At 49.8% G+C, this 22,443-nt stretch overlaps 3 protein-coding genes across 7 annotated transcripts in view; 2 read left to right on the forward strand and 1 right to left on the reverse strand.

Moving 5' to 3' along the window:
* Positions 1 to 4,717: 4,717 nt before the first annotated feature.
* PTRHD1 (peptidyl-tRNA hydrolase domain containing 1) overlaps positions 4,718 to 22,443 on the forward strand; it is a 385,343-nt gene continuing 367,617 nt past the window's right edge. Inside the window, exon 1 of the mRNA XM_050753691.1 lies at positions 4,718 to 4,721. The gene's annotated coding sequence lies outside the window, so the exon portion shown is untranslated. The remainder of the gene's footprint in view (positions 4,722 to 22,443) is intronic.
* POMC (proopiomelanocortin) lies at positions 6,823 to 14,487 on the forward strand. Of its 4 annotated transcripts, none has more exons than XM_050753683.1 (4): positions 6,857 to 7,009; positions 9,855 to 9,904; positions 10,755 to 10,906; positions 13,655 to 14,487. In XM_050753683.1, exons 3-4 carry the CDS (start codon positions 10,775 to 10,777, stop codon positions 14,318 to 14,320), a joined length of 798 nt encoding a protein of 265 aa, XP_050609640.1. In that variant the 5' UTR covers positions 6,857 to 7,009; positions 9,855 to 9,904; positions 10,755 to 10,774; the 3' UTR covers positions 14,321 to 14,487. The 4 variants fall into 4 exon arrangements, with proteins under 4 accessions (XP_050609642.1, XP_050609640.1, XP_050609639.1 ...); XM_050753682.1 differs by having other exon boundaries at positions 6,858 to 7,009; positions 10,725 to 10,906; XM_050753685.1 differs by lacking the exon at positions 9,855 to 9,904 and having other exon boundaries at positions 6,823 to 7,009.
* The window catches only part of EFR3B (EFR3 homolog B), a 114,668-nt gene continuing 109,310 nt past the window's right edge, over positions 17,086 to 22,443 (reverse strand). For both annotated transcript variants that reach the window (XM_050753633.1, XM_050753634.1), the window contains one exon: positions 17,086 to 21,992. In XM_050753633.1, coding sequence (XP_050609590.1) covers positions 21,887 to 21,992 — 106 coding nt within the window. In that variant the 3' untranslated portion in view covers positions 17,086 to 21,886. The remainder of the gene's footprint in view (positions 21,993 to 22,443) is intronic.

The following is a 22,443-nucleotide window of genomic DNA, read 5'->3' on the forward strand; positions in this document are numbered from 1 at the left end:
TCGGGCCATCTGGGGCACCAATAACCCTCTCCTCTGCTGTGCTTCAGGCTTCAGGTCCTTTTCTGGAGGCAGTTCCATGTCTGCCCTGCAAACCCCATCGGGCTTCCCTCAGAGAGATTCTTAATTAGGGTTTCTGTTGACAATTGTGGGTGCCCAGAGAACGTTTCCTCCCTTCACTCTGCCTCTGAAGTTTTGTTGAAAATCAACTGCTAATAGACAGATTAATAGGGGAACAAGATAAACAAATTAATTTCATGTGTATAGCACGGCAGAATGGTGGGAGAATGATTACCCAGTAACTCAGTGAGGTCTAGATGCCTGCATGTATTTCTTGATAGGGGAAGGGAAAATGAGGGGCATTTGAGTAAATGATTTTCTAGGAAAGTGAATGCGTCCAAGGAACAATGGCCTGGGACAAAGTTCCTCTCTATTCTTTGGGTAGTTGGTGTGAAGGTGAGAAACAGAAAAATCACTGTGAAAGCAGCCTGTCTTATTACACAGGTAACCCCCCAGGCTATCTCTGAGAGTTGCCCTCAGAAAAACGGATGAAAATTCTGTCTGGAGGTGGTGATACTCCCAGTCTCTTCTCAGGTGGTTAATCTTTCTTTCCTGGCTATTTGATGAGATTCCTATGAAGGGAGCCTTCAGACAATTGCATTTCTTTTGGGAAGAAGTTTCCTTAGTCAGATATGGAAATGCCAAAGACAGTACCTTCTGGTGTTTTGGAAAAAATCAGAAAGACCGGGAGTGAGGGGAAGGTCAGGGCAAGATTTTGAAGGTTCTTCGAAGAACTGAAGCTGCTTCTTTAGTTCCATATTTTGGGGTATCATTTTCTGAACCCCAGTGCAATTTTAGCAGTAGTCAGGATTTCTTGAATGTGCACATAAAGGGGAAGATACCGGACTATTTCTCATTCAGACACAATGAAGAGGAGACACTTCCCTGTTTCAGGTTCATGTGTCCTACAGAGGGAGTACGGAAATGTTACTGGAAAGGAACCCCAATCTGGACCCCAAGAGAGGGTCCTTGGATTTCACACAAAAAAGAATTCTGGGCAAGTCCATAGAGTAAAGTGAAAGCAAGTTTATTCATTAGGAAAGGAAAGGAATGAAAGAATGGCTACTCCATGGGCAGAGCAGCCTGGAGGGCTGCTGGTTAACTTTTTTTTTTTTTTTTTTTTTTTTGAAACAGAGTCTCACTCTGTCGCCCAGGTTGGGGTGCAGTGGCGCGATCTTGGCTCACTGCAGTCTCCACCTCCCAGGCTCAAGCAATTCTCTGCCTCAGCCTCCTGAATAGCTGGGATTACAGGCGTCTGCCACCATGCCCGGCTAATTTTTGTATTTTTAGTAGAGATGGGGTTTCACCATCTTGGCCAGGCTGGTCTTGAACTCCTGACCTCATGATCCACCCACCACGACCTCCCAAAGTGCTGGGATTACAGGCCTGAGCCACCACACCCGGCCTGGTTAACTATTTTTGTGGTTATTTCTTGATGGTATGCTAGACAAGGGGTGGATTATTTATCCCTCCCCTTTTTAGACCATATAGGGTAACTTCCTGACATTGCCATGGCATCTGTAAACTGTCATGGCACTGGTGGGAGTGTAGCAGTGAGGAGGACCAGAGGTCACTCTCAGTGGCCGTCTTTGTTTTGGTGGGTTTTAGCCAGCTTCTTTACTGCAACCTGTTTTATCAGCAAGTTCTTTATAACCTGTATCTTGTGCCGACCTCCTATCTCATCCTGTGACTTAGAATGCCTTAAACATTGGGAATACAGCCAAGTAGGTCTTGGCCTCATTTTACCCAGCCCCTATTCAAGATGGAGTTGCTCTGGTTCAAATGCCTCTGACAAAGAGGGTTTTAGAGAATTATGAGTTTCTACAAACTGAGGGTTAAGAGGGAGAGGGTCTCCCTTCCTCATTCATCCCCTTCTACCCTCGCTCTACAAATATTTTTCAAGCACCAACTCTCTACCAGGCACTGATAATGGTAGCTGTGTCCTTGCAGGCAACGGGCACCAGCGGAGCAGCCCCAAGGGCCCCTCTGGACCAAACAACAGCAGGAATGAAGAGGCCCTGGCTGAGCCTAAGGAGCACCGAGAAGGGACACTTGTTATTCCATGAGGCAGGGATGGCAGCTGCCCCCAGCTTGTCCATGGAGACTATGGAGAGAGAGTGAAGAAGGGCGTGCCAGGGAGGAGTTGGGGCTCCTCGCTCAGATCCTCAAAGCATGAATTGGTGCTTGCTCCAGCAAGGTCCCCAAAACACAGACACGAGGCAGCTTCATCCCTAAGTCTTCTCTTCTCCCAGTGTAATGTCCCCCATTACCAGCCCCAGTACCTGGAGGCTGACAGCAAGGTCACCCTCCTTGTACCTCCTCACCCATTGCCCCATGTTGGGCTCTCTGCCACCCTGTCCTTGTTGCTGTCCTCTCAGTCATCAGCCTCCCCTGCACCTGCCCTTGTAACGCACTCACAGGCTGGTGACATCTCTTTTCCAATTAAAACCTCAAAGGTGAAAAGCTGGGATGATGAGAGCAGCCCCAGCCCTACGTCTACGGCCACCTGGCATGCCCGCAGCCAGGTGCAGGTGAATCGCCCTGGCCCCAGGAGTCCTCACAAGCAGGGTCTCCCAACGAGCCCATCAGCTACCCTGTCCAAAAGACCCTGTGTCTGCTCCTGTCTTACTTCCTTTCCTCCTTTATTCCCTCCTTCCTTCTTTCATTTCTTCCTTCCTTTCTTCCCTCCCTCCCTCCCTCCCTCCTTCCTTATCTTCCTTGCTTCCTTCGTTCCTTCCCTCCTCCCTTCCTTTATTTCTTCCTTCCCTCCCTTCCTTGCTTCTTCCTCCCTTTCTTCCTCCTTCCCTCCTCCCTTCCTTTATTTCTTCCTTCCCTCCCTTCCTTCCTTTTTCCTTCCTTCCTTCCTTTTTCTTTCCTTCCTTCCTTCCTTTTTCCTTCCTTCCTTCCTTCCTTCCTTCCTTCCTTCCTTCCTTCCTTCCTTCTTTCCTTCCTTCCTCTTCCCTCCTCCCTTCTCACCAGCACTCCCATAGTATTAAGGTTAAGGGCTAGCAGTTGTACAGGACTAACTAGGGGTCAGGCCCTGCTCTAAGAGCTTTATAGGAATTGTCCCCTTTAATCCATATGACAGGCAGTGGTCAAGCTGGACAAACAAAAAGAAGCTTTTGAACCCCTGAAATATCATAGGCAGGAAAAAAACAAGATAATTACTCAGGTGCAAATCTTGGCTATTATGCAAAAGGAATGCTAACACAGAGAACAGACCAAGAGCCCAGAGGATGGAACCAAGAGCTTCGGAGAATCATTCTAGGCAGTGGAACCGCATCCTGAAGGAACTGGTCACGTGGTCACGTGTGCCAGGCTGGATTTCAGAATTTCTTTTTTTCTCTTTTTCTTCTTCTCCTTCTCCTTCTTCTTTTTTGAGATGGAGCCTTGCTCTGTTGCCCAGGCTGGAGTGCAGAGGCGCAATCTTGTCTCACTGCAACCTCCGCCTCCCAGGTTGAAGTGATTTTCCTGCCTCAGCCTCCCAAGTTGCTGGGATTACAGGCACGCACCACCATGCCTGGCTAATTTTTGTATTTTTAGTAGACATGGGGTTTCACCATGTTGATCAGGCTGGTCTCGAACTCCTGACCTCATGATCTGCTCACGTCAGCCTCCCAAAGTGCTGGGATTATAGGTATGAGCCACCACACCTGGCCCTTTCTGCCATCTTTATCCTTAATCCTACATTACCCTCCACCCACATTCACCATTTAATTCATAGAGTTTTGTTTTTTTTTGAAACGGAGTCTTGCTCTTGTCACCCGAGCTGGAGTGCGGTGGCACGATCTTGGCTCACTGCAACCTCCACCTCCCGGGTTCAAGCAATTCTCCTGCCTCAGCTTCCGGAGTAGCTAAGACTATAGGCACGTGCCATCATGCCTGGCTAACTTTTGTATTTTTAGTAGAGACGGGTTTTCACCATGTTGACCAGACTGGTCTGAAACTCCTGACCTCAGGTCATCTGCCTACCTCGGCCTCCCAAAGTGCTGGGATTACAGGCGTGAGCCCCTGTGCCTGGCTGAGTTGTGTTGTTTTTATGCCAGGACCAAATAGAAAAATCCACAAAAATAGTGGAGAGATTTCAAAAGCATGCTTTTCTCAGTAACTAACATAATAAGATGACAAATAGTTGGCAAGGGTATAGGTAGAGCAAGGATATAGAATATTTGCGAATATACAGAGTCACAGAATACAGCGCAGTGAGACACTTCTTTTGGAGTGCACACGAAGCCCTAATCAAAATGAACCCTCTGTTTATCTGTTAAGCAAGCCTCAAAAAATTTTCAAGATCTGAAATCAAACAGAGCATGTTCTCTGACTACTAGGGAATTAAGCAAAAAATTAGTTTAAAAACATGACTGGAACATCCCCAAGGTTTAGAAGTTTTTTCTTTTTTTCTAAGTTGGTGGTATGAATTGGAAGGGTTAGAAGTTAAGCAGAATATATTTTAATAACCTATAGGTCAAAGAAGACATCTCAATGAAAATAAAAAGATATTTTAAACAAATGGTAATCGAAATGTGACATATCAAAAGTTGTGGGATGCATATAAAGCTGTACTTAGAAAATATGGCCATAAATACATATGTAAAAGAAAGAAGAAAGGAGCCGGGCACAGTGGCATGCATCTACAGTCCCAGCTACTAGGGAGGCTCAGGGGGATCACTTGAGCCCAAGAGTTGAAGACCAGCCCAGGAAATGTAAAAAAAAAAAAAAAAAAAAAAAGAGGGGAAAAAATGGTTCAGTATCAATTACCTAAGTAAAAGTATTTATTTAATTTCCAACTCATGAGTACAGAAAAAGAATAGCTAATTAAACCCGTAGACATAGAAGGCAAGAAATAATAAGAGTAAAAATTTCAGAAATATGAAAAAGTGTACATATAGTACAGAAAATTAACAGAACAAAATGCATTATTAAAAAGACTAATAAAGTGGATAACCCCCTAAGAAAACTAATCAAGAGTCCAGGCACGGTGGCTCATGCCTGTAATCCCAGCACTTTGGGAGGCTGAGGCAGGTGGATCACCTGAGGTCGGGAGTTTGAGACCAGCATGACCAACATGGAGAAACCTCATCTCTACTAAAAATACAAAAAATTAGTCGGGTGTGTTGGCACATGCCTGTAATCCCAGCTACTTGTGAGGCTGAAGCAGGAGAATTGCTTGAACCCGGGAGGCGGAAGTTGTGGTGAGCCGAGATGGTGCCATTGCACTCCCGCCTGGGCAACAAAAGTGAAACTCTGTCTCAAAAAAACAAAACAAAACAAAACAAGATAAATAGTCAAGAAATAAGAGGACACACAAATAACCAATATCAGAGATGAAAAGGGACAAAACTATAGATCCCAGATGCTTAAAATATATAATAAATAATTTTAAGCCAATAAATTAAATAATTTAGATGAAATAGACAAATTCCAAGAAATACATATCTGACTAAAACAGCCACATGCACTGACAAGATGGGGATGGACTTTTGTGGAAGTCAGAGGAGGTCATACCTCATGCCCCTGGTAGGAAAAGTGGCCAAAGAGAGCTTCAGAGAACAGGGACCGATGGATGGGCTATATCCTGATGTCAGTCAAGCTCCTGGATGGCTGGAGAGAGGAAGGATGTTCTAGTTAGGGAAACAGTTTGGACAATGGAGACCCAGGAAAGCCACGTTCTAGCAGTGTGAATGTTTGTGCATGCTGAAGTGCCAGGATGCAAGGTGGAGAACTGGGAAATGGCCCTGGAAAGGGGCCAAGGCTGGGTGATGAAGCGCCTTGTCTACTGTGGAGGAGCTTGGATCTCTCTTGTGGTCCAAAAGGAAAGGATTGCTGAATGTAAAGCCAATGTCACCAGAAAAGTTGAATCCACAAGAGAGTCCTGGAGTCTAAAAGAGCATCTCATGGGGAATCAGGAAAGTTCTGGCATTTGGCAGATTAAGCAAGTGTCTTCATTTGAAGTACAGTTTAGTCCCAATACTCCCTCTCACACCCACCACATCGCACATTTGGTTTTCTGTATTTACTCCAGGTTAAGGTAGAGTCTCTTACGCTTGGTTTGAGTGCTGTCCTCTTCTCTCTGGTCTGACATTTGGAACAAAAGCCAAGCCAGAACTCCAGGGCCAAGGGGGATGTTGAAAATTGTCTGAGTCCCCAGACCGCCCTGTCAGCACTTCAGCTGCTCTTCACAGCATCACCCTCTCTCTATTTAATGGTTTAAGGTTAACAGGACTTTTTCCTTGAGGCTTGGAGCACAGAAGGAAGCCTCCCCGAAACTAGGCCCTTGGAGAGCAGGCCCCGGGGGAGCAGTGTAGTTCACTTTCACACCCCCAAGACGGCTCCTGACCTCTGCTCCCTCCTCCCCTCCCAAAGTGGAACAGAGAAAATATGATTCCCCACAACTTCCACATCACGGTTTCCAAACAATGGGGAAATCGGAGGCCTCCCCGAGTGCGGACGGACACATTCCGTCTGCGGTGATATTTACCGCCGAATGAGAACCAGGCAGATGCCAGCCCCAGCACGCACGCGGGTAACTTCACCCTCGCCTCGAAGACCTCAGAGGCTGCCCGGCCTGCCCCACACCGGGGTGCTAAGCCTCCTGCCCGTCCTAAGCGGAGACCCAGCGCCATCCATAATTAAGTTCTTCCTGAGGGAGGGCTTCAGGTGCGCCTTCGGCAGGACAGTGCTAATTCCAGCCACTTTCCGGGCGCGTCTCCCCTGCGCTCTTCCCCCGTCTGGAAGCCCCCCTCCCACGCCCCGCGGCCCCCCTTCCTCGGGCCCGGGTTGTTGCTTGTGCGCTGCCGGGAAGGTCAAGGTCCCGCGCCCGCCAGGAGAGCTCGGTAAGTATATAAGGACAGAGGAGCGCGGGACCAAGAGACGGCGAAGGAGGGATAGAAGAGCAGCGACCGAGAGAGGCCGCCGAGCGTCCCCGCCCTCAGAGAGCAGCCTCCCGGCACAGGTAAGGGCGCAGCCGGGGGGAACCGCGCTCTTTCCCCGGGATTCCCTGTCCGCGTCCTCGCGATGCAGTCTGCCGGCTCCGGCTCCGAAGGCGGACCTGAGCGCCTCCGGCTCTCCGCGGTCCCGAGTTCTCGGCAAACTTTCTGTGCCGACTGCGGCGTGAGAAGCCGCCGGCAGCTGAGCTGGAGGGCCCACGTCCGGCCCCTGGGCGAACGGCCGCGGAGCTGCAGGCGCTGCCTCCAGAGAGCCGGCGGCCTCCGATCCCCCAAGGGCTCGTCGCGGTCTGGGTTCACGGCGCTCATGTGGGGAAACCGGGATCGCAGGCTGCTAGGGCCCCGGAGGCTCCGAGCACCTGCTAGGAGGTCTTGGGACAGCCCGGTCTTTTTTTTTTTTTTTTTTTTTTTTTTTTTTTGAGACGGAGTTTCGCTCTTGTCGCCCAGGCTGGAAAGCAAAGGGGCGATCTCCGCTCACCGCAACCTCCGCCTCCCGGGTTCAAGCGATTCTCCCGCCTCAGCCTCCCGAGTAGCTGGGATTACAGACATGCGCCACCACATCCGGCTAGTTTTTGTATTTTTAGTAGAGACGGAGTTTCTCCATGTTGGTCAGGCTGATCTCAAACTCCCGACCTCAGGTGATCCGCCCGCCTTGGCCTCCCAAAGTTCTGGGATTACAGGCGTGAGCCACAGCACCCGGCCAGCCCGGTCTTTTAGTATCTCTTGCTCCCAATTTCCAGGATAGATGTCACTTCTTGAAAGTCAAATTTCATACACGCTCTCACAATTTAATGTTGGAAACGGGGCAGCAAAGAAAAGGATAAAAGTCATAGTGAACGCCCTACCTTCCAGATTTTTTTGGATTCAGACCCCTGAATCCTTGTTTCCCTGCCCACCTTAGCGCACCCGAGGTGGCCGCGCTATGATAAATTCCTGGGTCAATTACAATACAGAATAGTTGGGTCTCTTCTCTCCAAGACCTAGCTGGGGTTAAAAACAGGTGGCCGGGCGGGAGCTGTCCCAGGTCCTGAAATGCACTGTCCAGTTTCGGATGCCCTCAACAGAACCAGGGGCGGACCGTTTATGGCGCAGACCCTGGGTTCAGGGCGCAGGCAGCCATTTGGAATGATCAAGGCTCAGGTAAGGGGCGTTTCCAGTGAAGGAGAGACAGTCCATTTGGCATTTGGATTCCCCAAATTCTTCATGTTTAAATGGGGCAGGAAGGGTTCTTACAGAACGGCTGGAAGGAGCCAAGGAAAACAAAAGTGTGTGTGGATTTTTTTTTGTCAGTTTATAAGTTATGCACAGATTATGGCCACTTTAATGACTTAATATTCCTTTGAAACTTTTGTTTTAGGACTCGATGCATGTATGTCATGGTGTGAGGACAAAATTCCGCCCCTGTGCTCCTCTAATCTTTACAGAAGGGCAAGGCTAGCGTGCAGTTTTAGAGTAACAAACAAAATGATTTGTTGAGCTCACACCTATGAAGTTCGAATAAATGTAGTTCTACTAAAAAGTTTATCTTTGGATAAGCAAATTGCAAGTTTCTATTTTTCCAGAGCTTTCCATTTTTGGATTATAATACTTGCCCTACTTTAAAAAGTACAACATTTGATATTTCCCCAATAATTTGTTGCTTTAAGAAAATGACACAAAAAGGTAATATTTGTTCATTGTAGAAAACTGAAAATACACATAAGCAAATACACATATACATAAGCAAAATATACAATGCAAACACAAAATCATCTTTCAGGAAGGAATCTGAAACTTTAGCAATAGCCGCCATCTAACGGTTGAGCATCAGAATATAAGCTCTGAGAGGGTGGGAGTGAATATGTTACCAAATTGTACAACACAGCCCACAGGGCATAAGGAGGGGAAATGCTCTCTGGGGCTTTCCAGGAAGGCCTGAAGTCATTGCTTCTAGCAAATGGAAATCACTCCAGAGTAGTTATCTTTGACGATAATTGAAATATAGTTGAGGGAACCATTAGACCTGTATGATTTTATTTTTTTCCTCTACTAATATGTTACTTTACATTTGCATTTGGTGACATATGTAACTACCATTTTTCTGTGACTGTAACATCTGGGCATTTTTCAGAGCTAAATGTGCTACAGTCAACTTGGAGCTTTAATCTAATTGCCTGGTCCACCAAGTTCGGACTGTGTACTTTAACTGGATCACTGGCAGGCTACAATGGGAACAGCCTGTCTCTTGGAGCCAGGAGATGACCAAAGCTCATTCAGTTGCCCCTTTGGCAGAAGCGCCCCTGGGCCAGTCACTGGCTGCCAGCGCCATCTAATGGCTGCTCTGAAAATGCTCAGCCTTGCCAGGCAACGCTTCAGAAGCGAGCCCTGCGCTGGCCCAGCGCCTGGGGAATAGGGCAAGGGTGGGGCAGAGAGAAGGAAGTGGCCTCCTGAAGTAGACAATGAGCACTTCGGAGGACTTTCACTTCCAAAGCCTCCCCTATATAAAAAAGATTTGGCCAACGCCTCCCCAAATGAGAGATTTCTTTTAGGCAAACTTATTTTAAAATGCCAGCGTTCATTAGGAGTGACAAGACACTTAGTCATCCACACTTTAATGTGAATCACTTTTCTCATCTAATTACATTTCTTTCTAGCAGCTGGCTGAGAAGATCTTCTGAAATCCAAAATGATTGTCGGGTTGGTGGTGAGCTGATCTCAGTCCTCGAGATGGCTTCAGGGGGTCCACCTGGTTAAGGGAAATCTGGCAGTGTGAGGGTAGTGCTGGAGAAAGGGGTGGGCGCAAGGGACTAGAGGCATCATGGATGACCCCTCTTTACTGTCCTCTGGTATCTTGACCTCAGCTTCTGCCCACAGGCACTTTCTGGATTCTTCAAAAGTATCTGCAGTGGCTGTTCCACCAGGAGGTAATTCCCTTCTGGTCTGTCTCTTTCACCTCCACACCTGCATCCTCTACAAATCCTGCCATTTCAGACCCCATTTCAGAGATCTAGAGAACAAGACATCTGACATGTGATGTATTCAGAAGATGAGCCAGATTTAAAAGAACTGAAATCTGCTTTATAAATGAAGCTCTCCAAAGTTACTAGAGTCTGGATAATAGTGATCACCAGAGTAATTTGTGTGCAGGACATTAAATCAGGTTGCTTGAAATGCTGCCTAAATTGGCCAGTGGTTTTATTTGCTTTGCTGTCAACCCAATATTCATAGGAAATAGAGTTTCAGAGGAATGATAGGATCCTGGTGGAATAAAAGGGGAAAAGACCATCTTGAGCAGGAATTTCAGGGTCCTCTGTTTTTCCCAAGTTACTTTCACCCCTTAGATCTGGCATGTCAGAGCTACAGCTTCATGTAGTGAAACAGGAGAGTTCTCTGTCAGGAGCTTAGCCTTACCTTGTCACGAACATTAGAGTAATTGTCTCTCTTTGGGCTTCAATTTTCCCATCTCTCATGGGAGGGGCAGAACCAAGCAATCCCCAAAATAGCTTCCAGCCTTGACCTTTTTAGGTGTCTCATTTTAATAGAAGACAACAGGGAAATGGCCACAGTTTCCCCAGGTCCATTTCTTCCTCCTTACCACAACTTATACCACCACCCTACTACACACCTCCTTTCTCAGCATTGCTCCTGTCCTTAAAATGCCTTTAACTCCACAAGAGAGCGTGTTGTTAATGTTGGCTCAAAGTCCTTCCTGATGAGTGGCCAACATTGTTTTGCTCCTTGCAGGGGTCCCACCAATCTTGTTTGCTTCTGCAGTGCCTCAGCCTGCCTGGAAGATGCCGAGATCGTGCTGCAGCCGCTCGGGGGCCCTGTTGCTGGCCTTGCTGCTTCAGGCCTCCATGGAAGTGCGTGGCTGGTGCCTGGAGAGCAGCCAGTGTCAGGACCTCACCACGGAAAGCAACCTGCTGGTACGTGGGCCATGACTGCCATCTTGGCTTAGACATCAGATGGGACCGGAGCTGGGAAAGCTCAAAAGAAAGGGGTGTGGGGAAAGGGAAATTCATTCCCAGTGATAGGCATGATTCAACCCAGGGCAGGAGCGAAACTTTGCAGTGAAGTAAGAAATGGGAGAAGGAATGAGGGAAGGAAGCAGCTTCAGGGAGAGGGGTTGAGTCCACAATTTCTGTTTAGTTATCCTTACTTCCTGCCCCATCTTCTATGGAGACCTTGAAACCCTTAAGCTAGAGATGGTGCTATAAGAACAATAATTGCCCCCTCAATCTATTCTGTACTTTAAATCTTTAGCTTCCCAAACTATTCCTTTTTAAGAAGCTCATAGCACTTGCCATTTTCATTCCATATTTCTTACCCTTTTCTTTACTACCAGTTGCAAAACCAGCCAGGTAGTTCTTCAAATCATCTCTGGAAGAAGGAAAAACCAGGGGACTTTTTTTTTTTTTCTCCTGTAATTGGTGCCAAATGTCTCATGCTACTTCTGGAGGACTGGCCTTCCCCCATGTCCCTCTGCAGTCTTTCCAGAGCATGTGAAGGCCCTTTGTGTCAGATAGGAGCTCCCTCCAGGTCACCACAGGGTGTATGTATCTGCATGTGTGTGTGGGGTGTGTGTGTGTGTGTGTGTGTGTTGGGGGGCATAAATGAGTAATGATGCCAAATCCAGAGATTAAAAGGCACACTGAGACCAGGCAAGATGGCTTATGGCTGTAATCCCAGCACTTTTGGATGCTAAGATGGGAGGATTGCTTGAGCCCAGGGATTCAAGACTAGCCTGGGCAACATAGTGAGACCCCCATTTCTACAAAAAATAAAAACGTTAGCCAGGTGTGGTGGCATGTGCCTGTAGTCCCGGCTACTTGGGAGGTTCACTTGAGGCCAAGAGTTTGAGGTCACAGTAAGCTATGATTATGCCATCGTACTTCAGTTTGGGTAACAGAATGGGACCTTGTCTCAAAACAAAACAAAACAAACAAGCAAACAAAAAACCCACACTGTTATTATCAGTGACTGGGATTTTAATCCTGTTACCATCACCTGGCAGGTGCTGAGGGTGGAATGTACATAATTACGTTCTGTGTATTTTGTCAGTGCAGAAGCTGAGTTAAGGTGAAGATAGAATGAGGTCCTCAAAGACACAGACCAATTTTCATGTGTAATATAAAATAGAAACGAAAAGTCCAGGGAATTCTGTGAGTTCCAGTTCAGAAAGACCCAAGAGTCTCTTGACTTGAGACACCCACTGCACAGCTCACCAGGGAGGGCGCACTGGACACAGTCAGGACACATGGGTTCTAGTCCCAGTCGTGAGCTGTGGGACCTTGACCAGGTCCTATCACCTCTCTGAGTCTCCTGTTTCATTATCCATCCAGGGGAGGGGAGTGTAAGTTAGTTTTTTCCATTGTTAACATTCCACAGAGCTGTAATTCTAAACACCTGGAGTCGGCAATGTCCAGCTCAACAGAGTGGGTAGAATCCTTTTATTTTCTCCTTTGCTATTCTCAAGTAAGAGAGCAGCCAGTGAGCTTTTCATCTTTTTATCACTGAAAACTCAAGGCTGCAACCTACGCAGCCATTTTCCTAAGCAAATATGTACCACAACTGAGTCCTCCAGGGACAAGGAGCAGAGACACAGGTTCCACAGATGGTGCAATGGAAATAACCCTGGCTTTCCACCCCTCCCTCCAGCCAGAATGAGATTACAGGGAAATGAGCTTGCCCCAGAGCTCACTGGGGGATCTCTCAGAGATCAGCTTAGAAGTCGTGAAAGAACCAAGGTGCAGTTTTGGAGGCTTAGTGCAGAGATGAAGCTGGGGTAGGGCATAAAGTAGGTTTTCCATCACTGAGGTAAGGTTGGGGCATTATTTAAAATATGTTTAAAAATATGGGCCCTAGTAGCCAGACTTCCATCACATGGAGAGATTGTCCCCCAAATTTCAGCCCCACTCCCCTCCTGGACTTGAATTAAACCATATGTATTTATTATATATATATATTTATAAGATGGAGTCTTGCTCTGTTGCCCAGGCTGGTGTATGGAGTGCAGTGGTATGATCTTGCCTCACTGCAGCCTCTACCTCCCGGGTTCAAGTGGTTCTCCTGACTCAGGCTCCTGATACCTGGGATTACAGGCGCCCACCACCACACCCAGCTTATTTATTTATTTATGCTAGAGATGGTATTTCACCATAAATTGGCCATGCTGGTCTTGAACTCCTGACTTCAGGTGATCTGCCTGCCCTGGCCTCCCACAGTGTTGGGATTATAGGCATGAACCACTGCGCCCTGCCCTCAATATTCATTAAGTGCCAATAACTACCACCTGTCTGCCTTTCCTGGAGCCACTCCTTTATGTCAGGCATATAACAATAAGACTTTGGTCCTAGTCACAAAAGCTAGGAATGGCTAGATGGCTAGACAAACCATGGAATGGGATGGGGAGTTTGTTGCAGTTGCCAGGCAGAAGCATGCAGGGGATGGAACAAAAGAGTCGGTGGCAAGATCTTAGATGCCCACGAGTGCCAAGAAAGCAGGTGGGCAGACCTGCTCTGTAGGGAAGCCTCGACGCTTGACACGCCCGACATTGCGCCCTGTGTCCCCGGCACGTGGCGAGGGCAGCCAGGGCCTAGGCGCAGTGACGCGCGCAGTGGCCGGGCCGGGGTGCAGGGCACGGGCTGCCCTCATGCCCTCGCGTCTTCCCCCAGGAGTGCATCCGGGCCTGCAAGCCCGACCTCTCGGCCGAGACTCCGGTGTTTCCGGGCAATGGCGACGAGCAGCCTCTGACAGAGAACCCCCGGAAGTACGTCATGGGCCACTTCCGCTGGGACCGATTCGGCCGCCGCAACAGTAGCAGCGGCAGCGGCGCAGCGCAGAAGCGCGAGGACGTCGCGGCTGGCGAAGACCGCGGCCTGCTACCTGAGGGCGGCCCCGAGCCCCGTGGCGATGGCGCCGAGCCGGGCCCGCGCGAGGGCAAGCGCTCCTACTCCATGGAGCACTTCCGCTGGGGCAAGCCGGTGGGCAAGAAGCGGCGCCCGGTGAAGGTGTACCCCAATGGCGCCGAGGACGAGTCGGCCGAGGCCTTCCCCCTGGAGTTCAAGAGGGAGCTGACCGGCCAGCGGCCCCGGGCGGGGGATGGCCCCGATGGCCCTGCCGACGACGGCGCGGGGCCCCGGGCCGACCTGGAGCACAACCTGCTGGTGGCGGCCGAGAAGAAGGATGAGGGCCCCTACAGGATGGAGCACTTCCGCTGGGGCAGCCCGCCCAAGGACAAGCGCTACGGCGGCTTCATGACCTCCGAGAAGAGCCAGACTCCCCTGGTGACACTGTTCAAAAACGCCATCATCAAGAACGCCTACAAGAAGGGCCAGTGAGGGCACAGCAGGGCCCTGGGGCTACCCTCCCCAGGGAGGTCGACCCCAAAGCCCCTTGCTCTCCCCTGCCCTGCTGCCTCCCAGCCTGGGGGCGGTGGTCGCGGCAGATATTCAGCCTCTTAAAGCTGTCTGTAGTCAGGAAATAAAACCTTTCAAATTTCACATCCGCCTCTGACTTTGAATGTAAACTGTGTGAATGAAATAAAAATACGTAGCCGTCAAATAACAGCAGCATGGATCGGAGGAGCACCGTGGTTTCCATGCGGTAAGCTATTTCCCGGGACGTAGTGAGCATGTAAGGAAAATGTGCTTCCTCCCCCTACCCCCAAATGGATCTTCAAGGGATCAGATAGTTTGGGTGAAGGCTCAGGGTGGCTCCAACACCTCTAGGATGGCCGTATTTTCCACACACTCCACTGAGTGGAAGACTGCTCAGCTAGCACACGTGCAAAGGCAGGATTCCTGCAAGAGTGACCCCGGGTGCTCAGGGGCTCCCCGGCTCCTGTCCACCTCCAAAAGCCAGTTGTACAGGTTGAGGCCTACCCACGCCTGGGAGGGCTCTGGACTGTCACGTGAGAAGTCTTGGTAATGTCTCCGGGGAACTGAGTCCTGACTGCTCCTGGCAATCCATAGGACCTTAGGCAAGTCTCTGAACTTCTCCAAAATTTAGTTCTGTCATCTATCCCTCCCTTCCCAGTATGAGGGTTATTGTGAAGATTAAAGGACAAAATGGACATAATCTTTTCATCACAGAAGCTAAGTGTGAGAGCTGAGAGTTGGTATCAGTTCCAATTTGCACTCCCAGGCTACTCACAGATACGCTCAAACATACGGTCTCTCTCACACTCATGGAGACACACGTCTGTTTTAAGACAACATACTCTACACAGTTGCTTCTTCCAGCCCCTAGGGCTTAAGCCCTGATTGAGGCCCTCTGATCTCTCCTGCTATGCCCAAGCTCCTCCCTCCCCACATGTTTCAGCTCCAACCCTTCTCATCCTTAGTACTTCCCCCAGGCCTCTCTGATAACAGCTTCCTAACCAACCGGTCTCCTAGACTCCAGCCCTCTCCCCAGCCCATCATATATGAATTCTTCGTATTAGTGTATACAAAATCTTGCTTTCCCCCCCCCCAACAGTCCCAGGCTCAAGAGTCAAAACAGTGCCCCCACCCCAATTTCTGTCAATTCCAAACTACTAAGCATGGTGGGCAGGACCCTTGTAGATGGGCACTCTCTCTTTACCAAACCCTGCTCTCCAAGTTTCCCTGGATGAAGGCGCTGCCTCACAGTTGCTGGTCTCCTCACAGGCCTCGCATCCTCCTATACCCTCTGCCTGGAATCCCCCACCCTCCCCTGCAATTTTTTTGTTGTTTTCAAGACAAAGTCTCGCTCTGTCACCCAGGCTGGAGTGCATGGCGCAATCTCAGCTCACTGTAACCTTTGTCTCCCGGGTTCAAGCGATTCTCCTGCCTCAACCTCCCAAATAGCTGGGATTACAGGCATGTGCCACCACGCCCAGCTAATTTTTGTATTTTTAGTAGAGACAGGGTTTCACCATATTGGCCAGACTGGTCTGGAACTCCTGACCTCAGGTGATCTGCCCACCTCGGTCTCCCAAAGTGCTGGGATTACAGGGGTGAGCCACCGCCCCTGGCTCCCCTACCATTTTGAATGCAACTCTCTTTTCAGTATGAGCTCAGGCTCATGTCCACCTTTGTGGGGCAAGTGATGCCCTTTGCCAGGTGCCCTGTTCATTTTCAGTGTATCTGCCATCAGCCCCTTCCACACTAGAAGGCATGCTGTCCGGCTTGGATGGCAAGTTCCTTGCTGCATCCATGCCTATCTTCTCTCAGGAAAATTCCAAGCTTTGCAAGGGCAGAAGCCAGGTGTGTGTTTCTTTTGTATCTCCCCATAGTGCTGTCACAATGCTGGGACCACAGGTTTGCACATTTACATGCATTTACAATTCACATGAGACTTACCACATAGAGATGCACACATATATGTCAAATGCACTAGATAGACCAGTGCAGTATAGAGCAAAGCCAGCTGGGAAGCCTCTGTGTGTGGCGCTGACATATGCACCCCATGTTATTTTGATGCTCTGGGAGTTCACAATGAAAAAATAATTGGGAATTCTCCCTGTGAAGTTTTGATATGCGGTGAGTCAGAAAGCCAGATTCTTTTTTTGTTTTTGAGACAGGGTCTCGCTCTGTCTCCCAGGCTGCAGTGCAGTGGTGCAATCTCGGCTCACTGCAACCTCTGCCTCCCGGGTTCAAGTGATTTCCTCACCTCAACCTCCCGAGTACCTGGGAGTACAGGCGTCCGCCACCACACCTGGCTAATTTTTGTATTTTTAGTAGAGACGGGGTTTTACCATGTTGGCCAGGCTGGTCTCGAACTCCTGGCCTCAAGTGATCCACCCATTTTGGCCTTCCAAAGTGCTGGGATTATAGGCATGAGCCACTGCACCTGGCCAGGAAGCCAGATTCTTAAGACAAGGTGTTCCCCAATATGGCTTACATGGAATGTGCTAGAATGAATAATGGCCTAGGCCTTCCTAACAGGATGCTCCCATGCTGGGCATGCTGGGCCTAAGGTTTCCATCTTGGTAGCCTCCTTTCCCCCGCACCTTCTCCCTCTAAGACAGGTAAAGTCATGGTTAGTGGAGGTGGCTAAATGTCAGTAGTACACTGTTGGTATTTTCAGATCGCATTTGCTTCTCAAAAAAAACCATTTGCTTTAAAGAAATCAAACAGCCATGTGGTGACATCATTAACATTTATTTGAAAAGGGCATCATGACGGCTTACTGGGAGATCGCGACTAATAGTCCTAGAGAATGATTTGGCTAAGAGTCCTTCTTCCTACACTTCCCCCCACTCCCCCTTTCCTACTTCCCGAAAATAAAACTAATCAATTCAATGGGTTTAAAATACAGAAAACCGCCACGGGCACTAATTCTGTACTCACATATAAATACACAAGCTATTATATACACATATTGTCAACTACAAACTATACTACACACACATGCACACACACACTCAGCCAGGTTGTGAGGCTCTAAGTGGACACAGACACATTACGAGGTATGGGCTGCAGCATTTGTGGATTCATAACTCTGCCTCCACGTGCCAGAAATCAACAGTCATGGGGGTAGAGCTTGGAAGAGGAAGGTGACTGGCTTGGGTGGCCCCACGGTCCCCTGAAGGAGAGGAGATCTGGCCAACCAGGCTGGGGCTAAAGGGAGCACAGAAAACTGGCTTTGGCCTCAGGCCCTTCCCGACACCCTCCTGTCCCCGCCCTCCTGTACCCCCGCCCTCCTGTCCCCGCCATACCCAGCCAGCTAGGCTCTAGGATGGGCCCATCATGACTATCCTTCTGCAGTCTTCAGACCTAGGCCAGATTTGGGGTAAGGGGCCACTCTAACCAGAAGATTTCTAGGGTTAACGGGATGAAGAGGCAACACGTTGCCCTAAACCTTTCCCCAGGTGTGAGGGAGATGGCTGGTTTCAGCAAGACCTGCCTGCCAAGGTCTGGGGTCACAGGAAGTAGGCCTGGTCTGCCCTGATGATGCCATCTCCCTGTCTACCTTTAACCTAGTATCTACCTAACAGCCCAGGTTAGCCCTTTCCCACAGGACCCCAACCGGCCAGCTGCCATTTCCTGGTCATGAAGAGGAACTGGGAAAAACAGACTCACATTTCCCAGACATTCTCTGTCACCAGGTCAGGAGGCCTGGGGACAATGGAATGGAAACTGCAAGGCCTCACATCCCAGGGTCCCCAGAGGAGCCCAGAGGTCTGGCCTGAGCTGTTCAGAAGAACCCCTGGCTAGTCTGATTCTTAGTCCAGCTGAAACGTGTTCTATGGGATCTAGAACACCCAGGGCAAAAGGCGGCATATCTACGACACTTGTGCTTCTTCAAGTACTTTAGTGGGTCCAGACCTCCTCTTTTCCTGCTCATTCATTTATATTTGTACATGAGAAAGTGGGTTGGACAGCGTGGGGTATCTGAGGACTTTTCTAGGTCTTCTGACCTGCTCAGGCTCCTTCTACAGTGAGAAGGCTGTTCAGGAGTTAAGAAACCACTGATTTCTACTTTTCAAAGAGGCAAATGGAAACAGGCACAAGGCGCTGGGGACTCCATGGCAAGGAAAACAGAGGGAGCCTCGGGACCACACTGGTGCTTTCTGCTGATCTGCTTCTTATCCATTCACCTGACTCCACCAAATTAACAGAACTTCCAAATCTCAAATACATTCCTGCCTTCTCAGTGCTGTCAGCAGAGTCCTGACCAACGCTAGCCCTTCCCCACAGAGCCGCAGTCTTTGGGCTTTGGGAGCAGCTGGTCTCAATGGGCTTACTGACTCCTCTTTGCTCAAAATCACAGCAGAGAAGGGTGGCAAAAAGGGGCACAATGCAGTGCCACCAGCCTCCGGGGGCTTGGAACGCAGGACTCACTGATGCCAGGCCAAGGGCCGGGGTGCCTCCCTCCCCTCCGGATCCCGTCAAACTGCTTTGCCTCTCTCTCAGGGCCTGTGCTAGGGTGAGGAGATTACCTACGATCACACTCACCTTCATCTTTCTGATTCTGGCCTATTTGGCCAGAATCCAGGTTCTACTCCATGTCAGCAGACAACCCAACACTCTACTGAGTGTAAGTTTAAATGAAACTGAGAAGAGGGCACTCAAAAAATGACCAGTTCTTCAAAAGAAGCACTTTTTTTGCCAAGCAGCAGTGATGGAAAGGAAAAGCTGCCTGGGACAGATGGAGAGGTAACAGCAGAGTCTAAGCAGCAGGAACCTGCGCCTTTTCTGTCTCTCTATTCACAGGATGGGGATGAGGGGCAGAAACATCTGAGTGGACCTGGGGGGTCTCTGGTTCTAATGCTGGCTCTGGAAAGATGCTCCAGGGAGGCGACTGCCAAGTCACAGAACCAGCGTTCACAGGCAGTGCTCAGGATGAAGCTGCCACTGGGGAACCGTAATGTCAAGTAGGCCCAAGAAACAGTGGGTCTCTCACCCAAGCTGGGCACAGGATAAAACCTGGGAGGAGCCAGTGAGGAAAGAACATGTTTGTGAATCAAGATTTCAATTTTCTTTAAAGTTTCTTTCAAAGGTTAGTTGCTGTCAAGTTTGAGTTAATTTAAAGGTGGTTTTTAAATACAGAAATATTAAAGAGAAGTCTAAGTTCATGCTTGTAAAATTGGGTTGAGCATAAGCCAGAGACCACAAAACACAGCCAAAAAGCCTTGGGGGTGCAGGAGCCTCCATGCCTGGGCCCTGCCCTCAGGCCATTCAGAAGCCGCGTGCCAAGCCAGGCGCAGTGGCTCACGCCTGTAATCCCAGCACTTTGAGAGGCTGAGGCGGGCGGATCGCTCGAGGTCAGGAGTTCGAGACCAGCCTGGCCAACACGGTGAAACCCCATTTCTACTAAAAACACAAAATTCGCCAGGCATGGTGGCATATGCCTGTAATCCCAGCTACTCAGGAGGCTGAGGCAGGAGAATCGCTTGAACCCAGGAGGCGGAGGTCACAGTAAGCCGAGGTCGCGCCATTGCACTCCAGCCTGGGTGACAGAGCGAGACTCCGTCTCAAAAAAACAAAAACAAAAACAAAATCAAAAACAAAAAACAAGAAAAAGATGCTGCGTGCCCACAGCAGAGATGGTGACCACAGGGAAGAGCTTCATCTGAAGTGCCGAAACTATGGGAATGAAGGTCAAATAGCCCCTTCCCCAAGACATTTATTGCACATATTAATGGGAAATGCTCATGTTCAGTCTCTCCCCGATTCTGGAAAATACATCCACCTAACAATCAGGCTCTCCCTGCGCATCCGTGTGCACCACGCATGGGGCTATGAGCTGAGGCCATCCTGAGAAGCCTGCCCTCCCCTTAGGCCTGTTTCTGACTCCATGCCACACTGCCTGAAATTGTACCCTAAAAAGGGATTCCCAGCTACTCAGGAGGCTGAGGCGGGAGAATCACTTAAACTCAGGAGTTCGAGGCCAGCCTGGGCAACATAGTGAGACCCCCATCTCTAGAAAAAAAAATAAAAATAGATTCCTTTGGATCAAGAAATCTACTCACCCTGCCTCCTTTAGAAAGCAGACTCCAGGGAGAGAACCTCTGACACTCACATCTTACTGTAGGTTATGTCGGCTCAGAGGAGTTACAGGAAATGTGACTAACAGAGAAGGAAAGGACGATTTTGGACCACACGGCACTGCCATGGGCGGAGCCCCAGGTGAGGTTCTGTCAGTGGCACCCCGGGAGACACAAAGGCTCCTGGAGAAGGGGCCAGAAAGGGGAATTGGCAAAGAAGGTAGCAAACTGCCTCCTGGGCGGCTCCGCCCGGCTCCGTGTTAGCTCCTCTCCGCACACCCTCATTACACAGACATAGACGGCACACCAGGAAAACAGGAACCCGGAACCCAAAGGGGTCTCCATGGCCTCTCCCAAGCCACAGGCGTTGCCAGGTGGTGCCAATGTCCCAGACTTTGTCCAGAGAGTGAAGAAATCATCCTAATATTAGGTGTTAGATCCTTCTTTCTTCAAACGGAACATCTAAAGAGTTGGCTTCTGATATCCTTGAGCCCCAAAACGCCACTCATCCCACCCTCCCCACTCTCCTACAACCCAGGTCAGGCTGGGAGCCTTTTCCATAGGAGGTGATATGGGCAAATCTTGAGGACCCTGCAGTTCCCCTCCGAGATTATCTTGTTCGGCCTTTCCTCAACCCAGAGGTGCCAGGAACACCTTGGGACCCTCAGAAGAAAGACATCACAGAGAGAGAAGCCAACTCTGGAAAACATCCAGCAGACAGGACCGTGGAAGTCCAACACAAGCTCCTCAAGAACAAAGGAGGTAAGAAGCTGCTACAGGGACCACACTTGCCCGCTGGGACTGCTGATGCCACAGGCCCGCCTCCTGCCAGCCTTGCATCCTGCTTCCTACCCTTTGCTGCCTTTGTCTCCACCCCAGCTCCATTACAAGGGCTCAGCATTCATTAATGGTAGAAACACAGACAAATGGGAGATGAGCAAGAGACTGAGAGACACAGCAGGGACACAGGCGGGGAGCAGGGGCAGTGCTGGCGAGGAGAGAGCCATCCCCCTCTCAGCCTTCCTTCCGCAGGGCAGTAGAGTCCTTAGCTTCCTCTCACCAACCAAGTCTCCATCCAGCTCACTCCTCTGGGGAGGACATGCACCCCCTGTGGAAGCCCTTCACTCAAAACACCAAGCAGGAGCTTCTAAGCCCCTTTCCCCCGGCTTCTCTCGAGAGACACCCCACGATTCTCTGCCCCTGCTGACATAAGAGAAGACGAAGAGGGCGCAGGTGAGACGCTGATTGGTGAGATCTCCCTCTGGGAAGACGAGGAGGAGGTAGGAGGGCCAAGAAGGACCAGAGAGTCTCCACCTTGGCTTAGCCTGGGAGGCGCTGCCATCCAAGGTGACATTTTCTCAGAGATCCCAGCCAGATCTCCATGTGGTCGGGTGGGCATGAAGTGAGCCCCTCCTCAGACCCCATCCCCTAGAGGGGCTCCGGCTCTTAGAATTCAGTATACACACAGATCGGGAAACTTCATTTCATAGACAGGGATGGAGTGGTTCTGTGGCTGACCGTAGGCTGCAGTGATGGTTCCCGATGGGCTTGGTGGGGGCCTAGGCGGCAGGAACACATGGGGAGAAAGGCATGAAAAGAGAATTTCAGGATCCCACCTTTGTGCAACCAAACAGAGTAGGTGACTTGGGTTTCTTTTTGCACAGGGACCAGTGACCCCTTCATTCCACAGGTTCCCAGGATTCCAGATTTTACTAGAATCTACAGCTTGGAGTCAAGCTTCTCTGCAGGCTCCGCAGTGACACTGCTGCTTTAGAAAGTGCCAGCCTGGGACACTAGGACTCTTGGGTCTTTCCAGGTTTCATTGAGGCGGCCTCTTTCCCTCTCTGCTCTCTATTTCCTTGTATAGGGAGGGTTAGAGTTGGTGGCCGCCTCCAGCCCAGGGGATAGAGATTGCGGTGGGGTAGGAGGAGTGGGGGAGGGGAGGAGGGAAGACAGGGGTGAGAGAAGGACTCAGGATGAGGAACCCCAATACTGGGTCACAGAGGTCAA

Source organism: Macaca thibetana, chromosome 13 (assembly GCF_024542745.1).
Source record: "Macaca thibetana thibetana isolate TM-01 chromosome 13, ASM2454274v1, whole genome shotgun sequence".
NCBI classification, from domain to species: domain Eukaryota; kingdom Metazoa; phylum Chordata; class Mammalia; order Primates; family Cercopithecidae; genus Macaca; species Macaca thibetana.

What these genes read in the sequence shown, in the direction of transcription:
- POMC (XM_050753685.1), top strand. Translation starts at nt 10,775, where the DNA reads ATGCCGAGATCGTGCTGCAGCCGCTCGGGGGCCCTGTTGCTGGCCTTG. An exon ending in CCACGGAAAGCAACCTGCTG is followed by an intron (nt 10,907 to 13,654) that starts GTACGTGGGCCA and finishes GTCTTCCCCCAG; the next exon opens with GAGTGCATCCGGGCCTGCAA.